This window comes from Solanum dulcamara, chromosome 10, assembly GCF_947179165.1.
Source record: "Solanum dulcamara chromosome 10, daSolDulc1.2, whole genome shotgun sequence".
NCBI classification, from domain to species: domain Eukaryota; kingdom Viridiplantae; phylum Streptophyta; class Magnoliopsida; order Solanales; family Solanaceae; genus Solanum; species Solanum dulcamara.
Window position 1 is genome coordinate 66,889,062 of NC_077246.1, and position 21,711 is coordinate 66,910,772.

General features: G+C 32.7%; 1 protein-coding gene across 1 annotated transcript; it reads right to left on the bottom strand.

Moving 5' to 3' along the window:
• Positions 1-5,123: 5,123 nt before the first annotated feature.
• Positions 5,124-11,814, bottom strand: LOC129871343 (E3 ubiquitin protein ligase RIE1-like). The gene is made up of 5 exons (XM_055946238.1): positions 11,083-11,814; positions 8,160-8,279; positions 6,209-6,338; positions 5,970-6,128; positions 5,124-5,623 (listed from the first exon to the last, which is right to left on the bottom strand). The coding sequence occupies exons 1-5, from the start codon at positions 11,544-11,546 to the stop codon at positions 5,462-5,464; spliced, it is 1,035 nt and encodes a 344-aa protein (XP_055802213.1). The 5' UTR covers positions 11,547-11,814; the 3' UTR covers positions 5,124-5,461.
• Between the last annotated feature and the right edge of the window lie 9,897 nt (positions 11,815-21,711).

Here is a 21,711-nt window from a genome sequence, read left to right on the forward strand (position 1 = left end):
ACTATACATGATATAATATGAACATGTATAATTTTGGAAGAATTTTTTAGTACCGAGAGGGTATGAGTTAAATTACTCATTCTTTAAAATTATGTTACCATCGTAGATTAGGATCGTACTGCTATTTTGGAAGACTTCTCTTTAGCTCTAGAGGTTTAGTTTTGGATTCATAGTTTAATCAGATTTTATACCCCGGTAAAGTATAGAACAACTTTTCCAATCGGGTCAGAGGTTGGACATCATGAACTCATATAGTGTGTGTCGATTGTAATAAATTCCCCAATTGAATAACTTTGTATTTTCATTACTTAAATATCAATTATGATCTTTTACACAGACACCAATTATGATGTTATTTCAGATATCCAGTTTTAATACATATTTCAACTCTTCAGTTAAGATCTTATTTTATGCTATAAGCCTATAACCTTATTAAAGAATTTTAGATGATTATCTCACATGTCTCCACCTTGAATTTTTTCATTGAGTTACTGTATTTATATAGTTCATACTCAGATTCCAGTCTTTAGTTATGATATATATCTCATACTCAATTCTTATCTTACATACCAATACATTCAATGTATTGACGCTCATTTGCACAATGTCATAAAGATGTAGATTCCTGCCCTCAGACTCATGTCTGTAGTCAGACGTTCCATTAATTCTTCACACCCAGTTGGTTTGAGTCCTCCTTGCATCGAGAGAACTTAGTTATGGTTGATTAGTTTATAGTTCAATTCTTAGATATTTTGCTTACAGGCAGCTGGGGCCCTTGTTACGATAAACTCAATCAATTCATATATTAGATGCTTCATCGGCATATGTTATTTTAGCATTGTCATTGTTCTAGTAGTTTTCAGTATGTGATTATAAAGACTATATCATTTTCAGAAGTTTAGCCCGTACTTATTTGTAATATCCCCGGTATTTAAAAGTTGAAATATGATATAATAAGATTAAGAATTATAAAAATGGTCTTGGTGGATTTTTAGATCAAGTATCTTGGAAGATAAATTTTTTCAAAAATTGCTTTTCCAAAAGGGGGCACGACTTGGACCTGCTCTCCTATAGTACAAATTTTTTCCAAGTCAAAATTTGGTCAAAATCTCATTCGCTCAAAATTGGTCTGTCAGGGAACAAATCCGTGTCATGGACTTGGGTTTGATTTTCTGTCCGGATTCAGCTTTTAAGTGGGAACACTTTAGACATTTTCCTAACTATTAGATAATGAACCTGAACGTTTTTAGGATCTAATTCGGCTCAATAAACTAACCTAAACCTCTAATCTCATTCATTGTACTATAATTCACATATTCAAATAATTCTCTCTCTCCAAAAACTCTCAAAGATTCCATTAAAGATCCTTAAGGAATTCTCTCAAGCTCTTCACCAAAAAGTCCCTAATCCTTCAAGTTTCTTTGGTCTTCTCACTCAAGGTATATGGGTAGTTCATCCTAGGGTACTTTCACCCATGGAGCCCAACAAATTCTCTACTTTTTCAATCAATTAAAGTATGTATTTTTATGGGTCTATGATCTCTATTTTCATTGCATGAATTATGATTCTAATTATGATTATGAATCTATTTTAATACAAATTGATGATTATTGCATGAAATTGAAGAGTTTTTCTATGAATTTTTCTACATTGATCTTTAGGGTTCATGCTGTGAATTATGAGTATTTTCAATTATACTTCTAATTGATATTATTTTCATGAATTATGTATGGGTTGATATAAGGTATATGATCATGCATATTTTCAAGTCAATTTCATGATTTTCAAAGTCAATTGATCATGTATGCATGTTTCTACCGTAATTTCAAGTATAAGCTATGATCATGAATTTCAAGTATGCAAGAAAGTTTTATGAATGAGGGTGACTTAAGATCCTAACGATGTTTCTATGAAAATGATTCATAATGATGGAAGGCCTACACCCATATTAATGACTCATGAAAAATAATGAATGATGATGAATGAACTATTCCTATGATATGTTTATATTATGATATGATATATATTTTGTGGGATGTTGATTTAGCACCGATTTGACTTTGAGGCGGTGGATCGACCTAAGGCTTAGTAGCAACTCCTAGTCCCTTAAACTACGTTGCCATCGTAGGATTAATTGCCAATATGATTTTAATGATGATGATGATAATGTTGGATGGAGTCTACTTTGACAAGTAGCCTTTCCCCTTTTCGATGTGGGGGTCATCGAATTCCATGTTATGGTTCGCATGGTCTTAATGTCGGTTACGGTTATCTCCCACATATATATGGTCCGTAAAATATTTTAAATGACTAATCCTCTCTTTACTTTTATATGATACTCTTATGGTCTATTATGTATTGGTCTTTCTTATGACTACTTATGATTTTACTACCTCTTTTTATCAAAGCTATTTGAAATGATCATTTGCACAACATGATTTTACTATGCATTGCATTGCCTACATACTTAGTACATTCAAACGTACTAACGCATACTTCTTTGCCTACATTATATCACAATGTAAGGACGGACGCTCCATCCTATTCTTGTGGCTAGTCGGTGATACATTTGAAGAGTTTGTGGTGAGTCCTCATGCTTCGAGGGCAAACCGAGTCATTCTTTTCTCTTATTGTCATTCTTAGACTATGGTGATGTTTAAAGACTATTACATGTCTTGTCATTACTTTCTTTGAGGGTGAGCTAGGAACAAGTCCTAGTCCCCGCCTATGTAGTCATGTAGAAGCATATTGGACATATATGTAAGGAGTCTATGTGGTCTTGATTCTCTCTAGCTATGCTATGTCTTTTTGGTCCTTTATGAGTTTCCGCTTATTTGTTACTCTATATAAGCTTATTATATGCTAAGAGGCTTGGTTGGGATTTCTTCGACAATTCTAATTGCCGTGTCACATTTAGGCCCTAGTTTGGATTGTGACATTATTATTTTTTAGCTTCTTCATAATTCAGTATTTAATTTTATAGCATACCAGACCAAGGATTCGCTCGGACCAATAGAAATTTTGAGTGTCTATCACATCCAGGAAGAAGATTCAGATCCTGACATATAACGTAAGGCTTAGCTCCCTTTACTTGTAATCATCCTTGATGAAGAACTTTTTAGTAGTAATAGAAGATTGCTAGACATACTGTCTAGTGCCTAGTGGTACACATTCTCAACAAATATATATAGGTTGGCAACAACATTTTTTTTAAAGTAGTCTAATATTATCCTATAGCAATCTTTAGGATATGGTACTTTGGACAGATTGTTTTACTGCTTTATTAACTTCTAAGTGGTCACCTGTTTGAAATTGGACAACTAACAAATATTCTTTGCATTATTTAGGGCGACAAATTCTTTATTTTGAATAAAAAAGAAAGGAGGAACTGAGGTTCAAACTCAAAACAAATAACTAGAATAAAAAAAGTCTAACCAATGAGTTGCACTGCTTGTTTTGTTTAGCATTGTCACTATTTTATTTAACCTTTATTTTGATTCTGTCTTCCAATTACGTATACATATTCAATAAATAAAAAAAAGCATGAAGTTGTTGCACATGACAATCTTGGCCTAAGGTAAATCCGTCCCTAATCACAAATATAACTAGACAATTTTTTTAGTAAACTGCTAAAGAACATATAAAAGAAATTGTTCAAAGTATATATAAAATTTTACTTTGAATTTAATGGCACGGTTTATATGGAATTTATCACATTTTGTAAAGCACCATCTTATATATATATTATAGGTGGTCTTGGTAACTTATATTCTCTAAATTTTTACTTTGTTGGTGAGGGTTCGATTCCCTATGTTAATCCCCGCCCCCACTCTAATGACAAAAAAGTGTATTTTTATGGATAAATTCTCATGTTCTTTCTCTTGTTGTTAACATCGTAAGTCATCCAAAGAAATATGGGTGTATGTTCATACTAGAAGCGACAAGATCAGAAATGAGAATATTCGGATGAAGGTGGGAGTACTGGTATCTGTGCTGGATAAGTTAAGAAAAAGGAAACTGATGGTTTGGACATGTGAAGAGAAGATGCGTAGATGCACCAGTGAGGAGGTGTGAAAAGTTGGTTATAAAGGATTCGGGGAGAGGTTGAGGTACGTCAGAAAAAATATTGAGGAGAGGTGATAAGACAGGATATGATGCAGCCATAGGTTAACAAGGACATGATCTTATATAGGAAGGTGTGGAGGCTCATAGTAGGGTTGAAGGTTAGTAGATAGTGTAGTTGGCTTACTTAGGGTGGTTGGTGTTTACCGTAGTACTAGTTGTCGTATTGTAGCTCTTGTTTTTAATAATATGTCCTAGTATGTTTTGTATTGTGTTTCGAGTATCACTTTATTGTTATTTTTGCTCTCTTTGGGTAGACTTTACACTGTCTCCGTGTTACCTGCTATATTTACTTAACTGACTCCTTCTTTGTACTTGAATTTGATGCACTTGGGCCAATGGTCTTTCGGAAACAACATTTCTATTTCCACGAGATAATGATAAGATCTGTGTACATTCTACCTTTACCACACCCTATTTGTGAAATTTCACTGGGTATGTTGTTATAGTTATTGTATGCGCTAGTTTCTCATCGTTACTGGAGTAATTTAGAATCATCTCAGTATCATGTGATCATGATAATTAAATAATTTCAGTTCGTTAGTTTTTTTTATATAATGAATGAGACATTATAATAGTGATGATTTTAAAAAGTCAAAATTTTAGTATGCATTAATAATAATAAAAATTAGCGTAATATAATTTTTTAAAATAATCTGTCGAATCGTACCAACGACACTCCTGCTCACAACAACATTTCCTTTGTGTAGAAACAACATTTGCTTCATTCAATTCCATCACTTGAAGTAAATAACTCTAGCCTTAAGCTCAACAACAACAACAACAACGTACCCAGTGAAATCACACAAGTGGAATCTAGAGAGGGAGAGACTGTTTCCGATAGTTGCAACCAAAACAGGCTAAAAGCAAAATAACGGCAACAAAGTGGCAAAGATCATATTGACAAATGGAGTAAAACTTGGATATCAAACTATCACCCACTTTTCTATTTTCATAGGGAAAGGTCATCTGAAAAAAGAAATAAGGAGAACAAGAAAAACTGGAGATGAAACCACACAAGAAAATATCATATACTTACAAGAGTTGGATCCTGTATACCTACTGGAAAGCAATGGAACCAAAGATAATTTACATGAGCTGGGCCACAGACCAACCCTTCTTCGTTTTTAATTTTTCGGGCGGTGCTACATTTTTCAATAACAGAAGACAATTCACTACAGAAAAGATCTCAATACGCTAAGTGAACATGAGAGGAAGCTCAACTAGTTGGAAAGAAGATTTCTGTTCTGATATGGATTCGTCAAGCAGTGTTTCAAGCTTCCGTAAGTGGCTTAAATAACCCGAAACAATGATGCATTGTTTTTCATTCTCCTCTGCTCTATACTTGTTCATTCCCCTTCAGAATGTTGTACTTGCATAGTGGACATGTCGCGTTCATCTTAAGCCATTTCACGATGCAGGTGGAGTGGAAATGATGATTACAGGGGAGAGCATGGAGTTCTGCTCCATCCTCGTATGAGGTAAGACATATACAACATTCCTAGCAAACAAAAGTTGAGGTATTGGTAACTATTTGATCACAAATAATAATTCAGAAATATTACCAAGACTATAAGTATTCAGAATGTATCACATAATGCGGATCCTAACTGAAACAGTGAATCCAAATTAAGTTCACTTAGCACCACTGCAGTAACCGTAGAGCTAAATGTTAAAACCAAAGTAAGATAACTGTCTACTTGAAAAACTACAATATTGAAGTAAGGTTGTGGAATATGCATACAATGAAACAGCTCTATTCCAATATAGACAGAGTAGTGGGAACAAAATAGAGAAAGAAAATGATAATTGTCTTAATGCATTTTTTAGACACGCAATTAACTTACTGCATCCTCAGGTAAAAGAATACGCTCAGTGGCCAGGTATCCGCTGCTTGTCTCAATTGGTACCATCCTACCAGCTCCTACACTTGGTTTCCCCTCATCCTTGCAGAAATGGAATCTATACTTGGGGAGAACTCTGAGATCTTCCTCTGATGCACCTTCCTATATATTACAGGTAAAGGATCATACCAGAAACATATCAAGTATCTGGGCTGTAATTATTTATAGTTTCTGTCTCTTACCTGACCCACTGCATAGAGTACTGCAATTATGCAAGGCAAGCAGCAACAAAGAGCAACTCCTATCAGACATGCCAAAGCAACACAAAAGATGGCAAAGAATACATCGAATGCCAGAAATACAACTGCCAACCTGCATCACTTTACATCAGTGATCAACCGTGACTGTCTGATGATCACAAACATTTAAGAAAGGAAAAGAAAACAACAATTATTCATCAAGCAGGCATTTAAAGGAGAGAGAGCGCACAAAAATAATAATCATCCACGGCTTCTCTTGAGATGACAACTGCTATGCTGTAATGAGACGGAATCCTAGAGCCTAAAGGTTTTAGGTTAAGCAGGACTAAGACACAGTACCTGGAGTGCAAGTTTAGTGTTGTAACTCATGAGGCAAAGGTGGAAGTGAAGATCGATGCACAAGTCATACCCAGGAGAGGAAGCTTTAAGTAACTCGGGTCCATAATCGAAAAAGACGGGAGAATGATGATGATGTCACACACGTTGGGCGAAATGGAGGCTCACATCCGAGAAACTGTGCGATAAGAATCTGTCGCTAATGCTTAAGGTAAGTTATACAGAGTGATGAGTAAACCAACGTTGTTGCATGGTGCAAAGTGTTGGCCAGTAAAGAATGCCCACATTCATAAGATCAATGTAGCAAAGATGAGGATGCTTGGATGGATGTCTGGGTATACTAAGAGAGATATGATTAGGAATGAAGTTATACGGGGCAAGGTGGGAGTAACCTCCGTGAGGGGAAGCGAAGCTGAGATGGTTCGAGCATGTGAAGAAGAGGTGTGCGAATGACCAATTAGGAGGTATGAGAGGTTGGTTGTAGCAGGAGTTACTGAGGACATGACTGTAGATAGGAAGGTATGGAGGTCAAAGATTAAGTTAGAAAATTATTAGGTAAACGAGTGTTGTCACCCTCTAGGTGGGTGAGGCAAAGAACTATATCCATATCCTCTTCCCTTATTAGTAGTAGTATTTAGTAATTGTGTAGTTTCTAATTCTTTAATGTGTTTATACCATCTGTTGCTTCATTCTTCCTTGTATCTTTGATATTTTGCTGACATTTTTTCTTCTTGCAACCCTTCTCTGAATGACTTCTCTTTAGAGTTGAGGTCTACCGGAAACAACCTCTCTACCGCACAAAGGTAGGGGTAAAATCTACGTACATCTTACCCTCCCAGACCCCACTTGTGGGATTACACTGGGTATGTTGTCGTCGTTGTTGAGATGGTAGATCTAAGCATAATTCAGCTGGTCCGCGACATAAACGTGAAACAGGCAGCTGAACCAGACAGATGTAGGAATTAAATCTTTTAGGGCACAACTAAAAACTCTAGATAATTAGATACAAAAAGAATTTTACTTTTCAATATCTGGTACTTCTATATTGTTATAAACAACAATAATGAAAAAGGCCAATTCATGAACTAATCAATAACATCTTTACCACAACTACCATTTCCTAAAACGTGAAAAAAATCAGAACTTCATTTAGACAAATATATCCCAAAGATTTGAAACTGCTGTCTGTTTGAGCTGTGCAAGTATTACTAGTATGTTTAAAGGAGTTGATTTGAGCTGTACAAGTATTACTAGTATGTTTAAAGGAATTGAAATTAAGAAAAACTCAATTAGAGCCTATATGTATCAGGTTATGCCATCATTGCTATGACCTATTTTACATTTTTGAACTGTCCCAAAATGACTACTACTACAAAATATAGGGAAGAATTCCTAAAGGAGATCATAAATTTTGAAATCACAATTTGAAAATAGCAGAGATAACAAAACACAGTCTCATAAAGGACCATCAACTAAACATAGAAGTTTTATAATGTAAGACTAATTTTAACAAAAATTATAACTTTGAAAAGTTTTTCCTCATTTACGATTTCTTCCTAGAAATACAGGCTTGAAGTGATAGTAGATCTTGACATACCAGTATAAATGTGGAGCATTCTGTAAAAGAATTTCACCACCAGAGACTATCCAGTAAAAGCCAACTATCCACCAAAGAAGTGACCCCATTGTATTCACATATTCACATCGTTTAGCAACACTGCAATGTCCAAAATGGAAGGAGTCAATAAATTAAAATTTCCACTTCTATAGAAGCAAGCATTAACCAAGAAAAAAGAATACAAATTTTTTTCGATGCTCAAAAGACATTTAAAATTGCCGTCAAATGATGAGAATACATGTATCTATTTGTTTATCCAGAGGATTAAAAGGTGCTAATGGCATAGCCAAGTTGAATGGCATATAATTTACCAAGAAAGAAGAATACAAATCTTTTTCGATGCTCAAAAGACATTTAAAATTGCCGGTCAAATGATGAGAATACATGTATCTATTTGTTTATCCAGAGGATTAAAAGGTGCTAATGGCATATAATTTCCATGCTTCTTTAAGCAGTAGTTTCAACTTGCAGAGTAATAAATATCAATTGTAACTCAGTGATAATCTACTACTAGGTATAGCAGATCAATTATACTGTAAAACATGGGTCAGAAACCTATATGGTAATGTTGTCTGTAAAGTATAAGTTATGAATAGGTGGATCAGGTCTATATCATATCTCATGCACACAGATCAATAAAATGAAATTTGAATACACCATTGAATATAAGTTGGAATATCTGCGAAATTATAGTTTGAAAGCCTTAAAAAGTACAATTCATGGAAATATCTCACAATAAAGATAGCATAGAACTTCCCATACTAAACGTCATTCATTTTTGTATTCGGAACATGCAAGAATAAAGAAAACATTATACTTCTGAAAATAGTAATAATTCATGCTGTGCTTTCTATCTAAGAAGTATGGCCTAGTGGTCAATGATGTAGGTTGATAACCATGAGATCTCAAGTTTAAATCTCAATAGAGACAAAAACACTAGGTGATTTCTTATCATTTGTCCTAGCCTTGATGGATAGAGTTACCTGACAGATGGCAGGCATTTTGTGGAATTAGTCGAGGTGCGCACAAGCAAGTTAGGACACCACGGTTATTCAAAAAAAGAAGGCTTCAAAGTCAACAAAGATGTGACAATTTGAGCAATCAGATTAACTTTGTAAGCATATTTTAAGAACCAATTTCATATACCTCTACCACTACAAAAACTTACAACCAATCAAATGAGTAACAGTTTCTTCTTAGCATAGGTGTCTAAAACAATGTTATATTGATAGAATTCCAGAAAATGGTATATCTATAAAGTTTCAAGCCTGATATGTAAGTTAACTGTCACATGCCTTTCTAATGAGAAAGAAAATCCAGAATTTAATCAGAACAAAGAGGTTGCTTGAAATTTCATCTGCTTCTTTGGCAGTTCCCTTCCCCCCACCCCCACCCCCCACCCCACCCCACCCCCAACCAATAAAAACATTTCTAAGATGGGCCTGGTGGCAGGTTATATAATTTTGTCTGTCAAAATTGAGGTACATAAAAGCTTCTTAGAAATAAATACATACATATCATATTCGTATATGCTCTACAGTTTACGTGTATGTGCGTGTATCCAATTCATTGAATATCAAAAGGACACGCAGAAGAAACGAACAATTGTTTTGCAGCATGGAATGAAGACCTGCAGAAACTACTTTAACGTAGATTAACTTAATCCAAAAGGTAAGAATCACTGACATGATACTACAGTGAACTCTCACCAATAACAGAGCAAAGTTACATTATTCTCGGTTAATTTTTCATCTCCTTAACATATAAAAGAAATTTATAATTTTTTCCCATAAGTTTGGGCTCTCTGTTGCTCCTCCTTTTCTTGGAAGATATTGTCCTTCCCTGATATACGGATCTTTCAATGACTATATGAATCAAACAAAATCCATGAAACCTAGTAGATACCAGTAACTTACAAGTTTATCTCATTAAGTTCCAGTTACTAGGTTGACTATAAAAAGTGTGCATGTGTTACAATAGATAGCAGTTGGTGAGGCCTCCGAGTAAACTACGGCTGACGGCCTTGGAAATCACTTAAATGCCCTCTCACAATCTAACCATAAGTCCCTCTCATACAAAGTCTTAAGCAAGTCACTTGCCTTTGAATCAATGTGAAACCTATAAGCTTTAAAAATATTCCATCTAGCCATTCTGTTAAGAAAACGTGTTCCTAAACTTTGCAGTATATAGCGATTATCAAGATTTCAGCTTCTGAAATACAATCAATTACCATACTTCAATTGATCAATCAAAACTTTTCCTTTGGTTCAATTTTACTACTAGTCTTTATGTACATATACTACATACAAAGCAAACTTATCAAGTACATTTCAAGTACTATGATAGCAAAATTAGAGAGAGTAAATTAGCAAGTCTCGAATAGATTACAAAATATTCGTGGAGGGAAAAAGGGGAAGAAAATGCCAAGACAGTAGCCTCTGACAGAGCACTGGCATTAGGTTTCACATTGCTAGTCCCAAGCCTGGATAAAGTAGAGGAGTTACCGAGAGTCAATCAGAAACAGTCTCTCTACCCCATAAAGGTAGGGGTAAGGCTGCATACTTCATACCCTCCCTAGACTCCTCATACCCTACCTGTGGAATCACAGAGTTTGAGTTTGAATATTAGAAGTTAAACTATTATGGCTCGTTGTACAAGGAATAAGGATAACTAATCATATGATTAATTTTAGGATGAGTTTATCCCATGTTTGGTTGGGATAAAATCGCGAGATAACTTACTGAGATTAGTTATCTCGAGATTGTAGAGTTATTTTTGTTCCATATAGAGGGTGGGATAACAATCCTGGGATACCAACCAAACGAGCCATTAGTAATATCACCAACATCATGCTACACAAATGAAAAAAACTCAAATTTATTTAACAAAAAATGGAGCTTACCTTGACTGATTACCAATACCTAAAACCTCGTTCCTCTCTTCACCATCCTCAACATCATTTCCTCCTTGCAAACTTCTCCTTCGATATTCCAACCACACAAGCACTACATGCACCACACACTGCAGAGCATACCCACAAATCCAAAGCCTAATCGGAACATTAGGCGACTCATCCACCGCACATGACAAAATCACAACAGACACAATCACAAACCCCAAATTCCACATCATGTCCAACGCCACCACCGGCTTCGAATAACCCCAATCAGTTCGACGTTCATCCAGCTCACGCGCCGCCGTCTCCCTCACAAGCAACGACGCGCCTCCGCCGCGCCTTCCGGTGACCCGACCAAGAAGTATAGCTAGTGATGATTGACGACCCCCTCTGCCGCCGGTTTCAAGTCGCCGGTGGAGAAGTGGGGTTGTGGGGTCGGAAGAAATCAAATTTGGTGGGTCAGTTGCCATTTTCTTGAAGCTTCAAATGGATAAAAATTTAATCTTTCTTCTCCCTTTTGCCAACAAAACTGAATCTTGATTATCACTATAATTACCTCATCTGCAAGTGTTGTTTTTTAGAGAGAGAAATCAAGGTTTGTCATGAACAAAGATTCTTGATTTAGCTGACGTATTGAGTTTTTGCTGAAACTTTGATGAATTTGGTGTCATAGGTGGCGTGGGAGGTGGGAGTGGGGGTAGGGGGAGCTGTGTCTGGCTACTGACAACTCTGCAGCAGCTTTGTACTGTTAAAAAGACAGAGACAAATAGGATAAGGGAGATTATTTTTGCTAAATAATTATGTTTATAATATTTAATTTTAAATTTTTATTAAGTATTTTTGAGATTTATAATTATTGTAAAAATTAAAAAAAGAAATTCTTTTACATTCTTAAATTTTTTTGTGTCAAATTAAAATATAATAAATAAATTAAAACACAGTAATAATATTTTTTATTTACGTTATTTTTAGTGAATGACACTTCCTATAGGAATGGATTGTAGATTGTTTAGCTAAGTTCTAAGAAGCCATTAGTTATTATTTTAATCTTAAAAATGTTTATTTTAAAAAATTAAAGCATTTGACTAAATTCTTAGTGATAAAATAAGTTTTTTTTTATAATAGCAAGATTTATTTTTTAAAAAAAGTATCTTCTTCCTAAAACACTTTTAAATCTTCTACATGAAAAAGGAGGAAAGATGCACATAAATAATTAATCACCACTTATTTATTTCTCGATTTAATAATTATCGAAAATGATCTCTCTATTATTATATGCACCTAAAAAAAATGTTATTCGAAAACATAAGCATGTGATCAACAACTTAAAGATCCATTGTGAAAGCCTCTACTTAATGAGATATTTGAAAATTCGTCCTTCAACAATTCTATAGGCTACTATTTTATTTTGTGGTTTTTCATTTGTGTTCGATATTTTTATTGGAGTTCAATTAATTTGAATTTGTACCGCGTAAGACCCCATTCGGGGGGAGCACTTCCTAGTTCCTATCAAAGATTTTTCATACATATGGCTCGAATCTAAAACATTTAATTAAGGGACAAGCAACCCCATTTATATGCTACTAATTTAAGAAAATACGTGTATTATTTTATATCACTATTTTGATATTAATTTAAACGAAAAAATGGAATTCTATTATCAAAAATTTGCAATTCTTGGATAGAATACCTAAAGGACCAAAATATTATTGATTAGTTATTACTTATTTCTTTTTTCTTACTTCTTTACTTTAAAAATAAGAATAATTCTTTTTAAAAAAATATCTTATCCAATCTATAACCAATACATGTTATTTTATGTCATGTATATTTAATAATAATTTAAAGAATCAAAATATTCGTCAAAAAATATATATTATTTTTTTCTTTTTTAATAACTAACTTGATTTTGTTATTAAAGTGGGAACTAAAGAGCAAAAGGAATAGTGTTGGACAACTTCCATCACTACTCAATCAAAATTCACAAATTACATCACGTACATAACTATAAATTCATCGCATAAGAATAATAGTTAAGTGTAGATGTCTTTAATCTCAAAACCTGTTTGGATAGACTTATTTTAAGTAGGTGCAGTCCAACTCATTTTTTTTGACTTACAAGCTGTTTTCAACTTATAAGGTGCTTAAAATAAGTTCATCCAAATAAATTTAATTATTTATTATGACTTATTTTAAGCACAAAATAATTTTAAATTGGTTAGTCAAACACTTAAAAAACTAAAAACAGTTTATAAATAACTTATAAGTCAATTCAAACTACCTCTCGATTGAGGAAAGCCAGCGACACTGCACTGGATATAGCTTGAATGATTATTCTAAAGAATGCTTAATTTCTTTATTTCTGTTGAAAGATTCTGGTACTCTCCTACAATTTAAAATTAAATACAAAAGAAATGCTAGTGATAATTTGTTTTCAACTCTACAAAATTTAATTAGACAAGAAATTGCATAGGTGACTAGGGGCTCTTTTATAGAATTTGTAATTTTCTAAGTTAATATTGTGGCCGCCGTAGAGGCGAATCTAGAATTTTAAAAATATGGGTATACTATTACTTTAAAGATAAGATCTAAAATTTCAAGGAAAATGACATGATATACCCCTCAATTTTTGTCACTTAGAGCTGATATATCTCTCATTATTAAAGTGACTAATATGTACTCCTTTTGTTATACAAATGACTTACATATACCATTTTCTTTTAATGGAAGTGCAAAAATTAATATTAAAAAAATAATCCATATAAGGATATATTTGATCTTTCTCAACTGTTTTATCTTAGAACTTTTTTATTCAACGGGTAATTTAGATTTATTATTTTGATGGTCAAATTTTATTTTCTCACTAATTTTATTGTAAAATTTATTATAAATGCTCCAACTTTTTTTATAGATACAAAAACTAAATTACAATATAGCTCAAAAAATTATTTAAATTACCATATAGTCGCAAAAAAGAAAAAAAATGAAATAAGAATAAGTAACTCAAATAATGATAATTAAATAAGTCAAACAATAATTTATGTGTGAAAAAGATCAAATATACCCCTACATAATTTTTTATAATTAAAAATAAAAAAATAATTTAAAATGGAGAGCAAAATAGAAAGCGTTTAATTGAAATATATTTTTATTTGGTTGTTTACTAATAAATGTTGTACTGAAGCCCACTGACTTTTCTTTTAAAAAAAATAAAATTAATGGGCAAATTATGATGTTGGCTAGGTTCAAACCAAAGACTACGATGTTGAAAACAAGCCCTTAGACCAATGAACCATGGTCACTTTGAGCATGGGTTCCTTTGGTTAATATTTAATATATTCTTTAAAAATTGTACAAATAATATATCAAATTTAGTCAGAAAACCACGAGTTCCTATGACCCAAAATTAACACATAAACTCGCCCCTCGCGGATCTATAACTTTGAAAAATGCTATAAGTTCAAAAAAAATAATCTCAAACTAGCATTGTTGTTTACAAGCAGAAAACCCACAAATTGTTTATCTTATTATATATTTGATTATTTTTATTTTTGGTGAATGACGTTTTCTGGATGAATAAAGTAAGTAAAGTCGTATTGGTGAAAAAAAAGATGAAAGATGAGCACAAATAACCTTTGATCTATACACAATACACGGATATATATATGTGGTTAATAAATTAGAACGCATTGTGAAACTTCTAATAAATGAAATATTTGAAGAATTTCCTTCATTCAATCTTTTTAATATAAGAGGAGTTGTTCGAGTTAATAAAATATTTGAAGAATTTTCTTTTTTTAATTTTTTTAATATAAGAGAAGTTGTTCGAGCTAAAATATTAAAGGAGCCTAAAAAAAATTTATCGAGCATAAAACCAACTAAATGCATATTATTGTTATGCAATGTATATTTCAATTTCAATCCATTAAACCAAATATTGATTTTTAAAAAAAGTATATCACTTTATAATCAAGAGATTATTAATCATAACAATTTCTACATTATAATAATTTTATCTACAAAACAAATGACCCCTTAGTCATTTTCATTGTTAAGAAGATGTGTGCTTATAGAAATCCATTTAATAAATAGGATGTTGATAGATTGAGACAACAATGTGGTATAAAAGTTGAGAATCCTAGATGTTAAGTTAAAGCTAAGTTTAGTATCTAATCCAATCTAAAAATATTTTTTGTTGTCAAAATGTTGAACATCCCATTTTGTATTTATAGTAAAACCTCGATAAAGTAATATTCGATGAAGTAATAATCTCGCTAAATGAATATTTTTCTCCGGTCCCGACTTGGGCCAGTTATATTAAAGTAATACTCTCACTAAATGCATTAGATAATAATTAAAAATAAAGTATTAAAGACCCAGAAAAAATATAAACTAATAATCACTTTTTTTGAATAACCGTGGTGTCCTAGCTTGCTTGTGCGCACCTCGACTAATTCCCACAAAATGCATGTCATCTCTCAGGTAACTCTATCCACCAAGGCTAGGACAAATGATAAGAAATCACCTAGTGTTTTGTCTCTATTGGGATTTGAACCTAAAAACTCATGGTTATCAACCTACATCATTGATCAACAGGCCATACTTCTTAGATAGAAAGCACAGCATGAATTATTACTATTTTCAGAAGTATAATGTTTTCTTCATTCTTGCATATTCCGAATACAAAAATGAATGATGTTTAGTATGGGAAGTTCTATGCTATCTTTATTGTGAGATATTTCCATGAATTGTACTTTTTAAGGCTTTCAAACTATAATTTCGCAGATATTCCAACTTATATTCAATGGTGTATTCAAATTTCATTTTATTGATCTGTGTGCATGAGATATGATATAGACCTGATCCACCTATTCATAACTTATACTTTACAGACAACATTACCATATAGGTTTCTGACCCATGTTTTACAGTATAATTGATCTGCTATACCTAGTAGTAGATTATCACTGAGTTACAATTGATATTTATTACTCTGCAAGTTGAAACTACTGCTTAAAGAAGCATGGAAATTATATGCCATTCAACCTGGCTATGCCATTAGCACCTTTTAATCCTCTGGATAAACAAATAGATACATGTATTCTCATCATTTGACCGGCAATTTTAAATGTCTTTTGAGCATCGAAAAAGATTTGTATTCTTTTTTCTTGGTTAATGCTTGCTGCTATAGAAGTGGAAAATTTAATTTATTGACTCCTTCCATTTTGGACATTGCAGTGTTGCTAAACGATGTGAATATGTGAATAGAATGGGGTCACTTCTTTGGTGGATAGTTGGCTTTTACTGGATAGTCTCTGGTGGTGAAATTCTTTTACAGAATGCTCCACATTTATACTGGTATGTCAAGATCTACTATCACTTCAAGCCTGTATTTCTAGGAAGAAATCGTAAATGAGGAAAAACTTTTCAAAGTTATAATTTTTGTTAAAATTAGTCTTACATTATAAAACTTCTATGTTTAGTTGATGGTCCTTTATGAAACTGTATTTTGTTATCTCTGCTATTTTCAAATTGTGATTTCAAAATTTATGATCCCCTTTAGGAATTCTTCCCTATATTTTGTAGTAGTAGTCATTTTGGGACAGTTCAAAAATGTAAAATAGGTCATAGCAATGATGGCATAACCTGATACATATAGGCTCTAATTGAGTTTTTCTTAATAATAAAAAGTTTCTAACTCTCCAAGATTTGATTAGACAAGATACGGTATAGTCACTTCCTATACATTTTTATTTATTGCAAGTTAAGTACGCGTTTGACTATAGAATTAATTGAGGTTTGATCAATTTTAAAGTTTTGATATGAAATTAACGTTTGTTTATAATATGTAAATAAAATTTCAAACTTCAAATAACATTTAAAATTTTAAACTCTTTTTAAAAGTAGGATTTCAATTTCAATAACTACACTACAGCAAAAAGACATTTAGTGACCATAAATTTTTCTTTTAGTATTGGCGCAAAAATATTTAGCGGCATTTAAGTCAATGTCATTGCATAAAAAGTTGCTAAAGTCTTTAGTGACATTTACATAGTGTGTTGTCGCTAAATATAATATAGCGGCAATTATATTATTGTCGTTAAATCCTTTATTTTGTGTAGTGTTAGTTACTATTATTGTTTTTGATTTTCTTTGTAAAATTATGTGTATTTGAAAATTTGTAATATCATATAATCGAAATTATTTACTTATAAAAGGAGAATGGAGATATGCGATTTATTAATTTGACGTCTATGCATTATGATTTGCTCATTTGATAAGATTGTATAAGAGTATAAGAAGACTTGATAGTTTTCACAAATTATGGACTTTTTCATGATTATAAGGGTGGGGGGTGGGGGGGCTTAAGAAATTTAAATTCTATGCCCTTCAAATCCATCTAAACGAACCCTAAGTTGATATTATGCAGCCGTACTCAATTTATTAAAATATTCATATTCAGTTTTTGAGAATAGATGCACTATTTGTCACGATCCAAATCCGGGTGTGATGGCATTCATCTCAACCCACCGAGATAAGTCAGCTTAATACCCAACGAAAAATAAATGCGGAAGAAAACGAGATGAATCAAAATTTAACTTAATCGAGAATACGTAAAATAAACTGAAATCCCCAAGATTGGTTGTCACGTATACAAGCCACTAATGTATTGCCGAAGTACGAAAAGAAATACAGTCACAATGTCTTCGTCTCTAGAATAGGACTAAAACATAATAAAAGAGTAAGAGGTGTCCGCTAGATGGATGTAACAGCTACCTCAACACTCGGAATGATAGCCTCGGATGTAGTAGAAAACAGTAGGAGATCAAGCAGGTCCGGGCTCACAACCTACACAATTGTAGAAGCAAGGGGTGAGTACCAAACAACACGGTACTCAGCAAGTGGATAACTAAAATTAAGCAAAGCTTAATAGATACAAGTACTCCTGTCCTCCCAAACGAACCTCCTTAACTACAACCTTCATAAAACTCAGTCCAACTCTACACTTGTACAATAACAGCAGTAATACAGTCCACAAATACTCATAAATAGTCTCGTCAATGAATCATACCAAGTCAAGTTCAGCACCCACAGAGCAATATGAGGGTAAACACAAATTCACAAATATCAGAAAGGTGCAATGTAATGCAATGAAATGATGCATATATGTCCTATCGGTACACATCCGCTGAATCACAGTTCGAAACCCATGGGGGACATTTCTGTCCATGTAACCTGCCACGGAACGTGTGGCCCGTCCCCTCAACATATATATCTTGCCACGGAGCATGTAGCCCGACCCCTTTATTTCATAATACCTGCCACGGAGCGTTGGCCCGATCCCTTTGTCTCATAATACCTGCCACGGAGCGTGTGGCCCGACCCCTTTTTGTTTCATATCATTTTCAGTCTCAACACAATATGTCAGAACCAATGAAATCAATTCATGTTCATATAATTCACGATAATAAAATGACCACAACAATAAATTTTTTCTATCTCACATCAACATAGTAATTTCACCTGTCCAAAATAAATCCATAATCACAACATATCAATTCTATCAATTCATGTCATTAGATCACCATTTTATACCCCTCATCTCTATTTTTAAGGCCAATCATACAGTCAATAACTCAGTCCAATTCTCATTACTCCCCAATACACATAACACAGAAATACAAGCATCTACAAGCTTAAACTGAGGTTTAGAAATTCACTTGCCTTAATTAATCAAACAATTACTCCGGGACTTGAGCCTTCCCTTTTCATTGGGCCTCTAAATCAACGTAATCTAGTCAAATAAATAATCACCATAAGATTTCGAAACTAGCAACACCCTTATTACCATATGCCTAGCCTAAACTCAAAAAATCATTCAAATCTATAATCGGGTTCCTAATGTTGATGCCAAATAACATGTCAACTCTCCTATTTTTTCCAAATTTCAAGCCTAGGGTTTGGTTCCAATTTTCCCAATGTCATAAATATAAGGGTGTTCATATAATACAATACACATAATACTTAATTACATATCTCAATATATAAAAATTAATTTATACTATAACAACAAAATAATATTTAATTAAAATTGAAGCCAACTGGTCTTAAAACCAGTGGCGACAACCTGAAACCAAACTACTATTGATCCTTAACTTTAAAAATATGTCATTTATATATTTACCCTCCCTCACTTATAATCTAATCATGCTAGTAATATACTAATATATATATAGGTGCCTATCCTGAGCATTGAGATCACAACTAGGCAGTGACAATTTGAATGATTCAGTGGGTTTCAAGCACCCATAGTATAATATTCTTTCTCCAAATAATGGAGCATCATTTTACCTATGGATTTAGCAAGCTAATATGTCTTCAGGGGCTAAAATTTTGAAGCTCTTACCTGACGTTGTTCTCGTCTAGACGCACCAGGTAACTTCTGTCTCTCTTTGTTTATTTTCTTTTATAAATTAGGGTAAATAAATCATGAATTAATAAATAAATAAAAGTTAAATCCCATTAATATATTTTTATATGTATTGAACAAGTGGTATAGTATATTAACTAAACTACCACTTTAGTCCATTAACTATATAATTTATCTAAACTCATCCCTCAATTAAATAACCATAATTATGGAAAAGTCCAATAACCCATTAAAAATTTACGGAAAGGGTCTCATATGAAAGAAAGATAATTACTTCTCAAAATGACCTAACGATTCATTACACTATTATAACTAGGTGGATTTCTCATTCCGATTTTTATCATTGAATCCATCATGTAAAAAATATTTTAAGGCTCGGAAGTACCTCACTGAAGCTGGATTAAATTTGGACAGCCTCTTGATTATGCCTATCTTACTACTCTATTAAGAAAATGTACATAAAATTAAGGGGAAATATCATAAAATTCTCAGGAAGAGGTTGATATGCAACAATATAATATACCGCTAAAAAAATTCTTATGTTTCCATTAAAAAAATTCAATGAAAAATATTTAGTGGCTATTTCCAAAGATTGATGGAATCAATGAGAAAAAAAGAAAAAATCATAATGTTTTTATACGAAAAATTAGAAAGTTTTCTACTATTTCAGTGTGAATTTGTTTTTCACTATGCATTTTCTCAGTGAGATGGTTCAATTGGAAATTAATGAGAAAATCATGCTTTATAGTACAATTTTCTCACTAATTCACTGTAAGAAAAACCTTTGTTTCTAACCGTGATAGTGGTGCTCTTAATTAAATGGATCTTCATCACCTTGTGTAAATTATACACAAGGTATAGACTCTTGAAATGGAGCATATGATTGACACAAATGTATGTCCTCTCTGTGGAACATCTATTTTTTCAGTGTGATTTTTCTCTAAAATAAAATAAAACTATATGAAACAAACTATTATTTTGGCAAAGTATTCACTAACCAGTGATGCAATGGAAGGATGAATTAGCATAAATGTCACTAAATGCAAATGGAAAAGGTGCATCTATTGAAATGTATAAAGTTGTGATGGCTAATTGAAATCATAGGTTTAGTTTTTTGTTAAAAAAAATAGTAAACCATGAGTGTCTTTACATATATACCTATATTACGTTTTGAAAAATATTGAGATTAGTTGGATTCATTGACTATTTTTTGTATTAACCATTACTACTTGCTTTACTATACACAGTTAATTAATTTTATAAAATTGTGTTGCCAAAAAAATAAAAATTTTGAAACGCTAGAAATTTTGAAAAAACAACCAAATAAAGAAAGAAAAAGAAAAAAATACTTTAAAATGTAAAAAACTACACCAATAACTGGGGACGGATTTACTCTCAAAATTGTAGTGCATGTATTACCATAGTCTCTCTGCCAAACTAGATATTTTATGTACATATTTTTTAGAATTTATCTAATATTATTTGTTGACCCCATATTCTAAAAAGGCTGAATGACACACTTGGTTGAATGTTGAGTTATTTTTCTAGAGAAATAAGGATAAGGACTGATTCCCACGTAATATATATTAATTTTGATCATATTTTAATTATGCATCCATGTTTTAAAAATTTTAGATCCGCATTTGACAATAATCACTTAAAGAAGTGCAACAAATTTTAAAAAAGAGATAACCTCACCTAGAAAGGTGCACTGGGTATGTTGTGATTGTTGTAACATCATCTAAAGAGATGCACCAGTAACCATCCTATTATATAATACTTTTGAACTTGAATGCACACATATATTTAAGTATTTTTAAAAAAGAAAATATAACATTACATAATCTAGGAAGAGATCACCAGTGCCATTGTGCCTCGTTGCCGTGGTGCATCAGTGCCGTGTGTGGCGTCCGTATGCCTCATACAAAAGACCACCCATGATTCACGTGAATACAAGAACTGAGATAATCTAGAAAGAGATCATGATTCACGTGAATACAAGAACCCCTCAGCTATGCCACCGTAAGCACAAGTACCCAGTACTTGGACAGATTGAAAGAAGTTACCTAATATTTTTGCCTCCACTAAAATCTAAATCTGAACCACATGATTACCAACTGCAACAACTATTGGAAATTTTTTTTAAAAAAAATATCAAGTGCAAATCTGATGGTAGTAACAAGTATATGAGGAGCATCAACAAC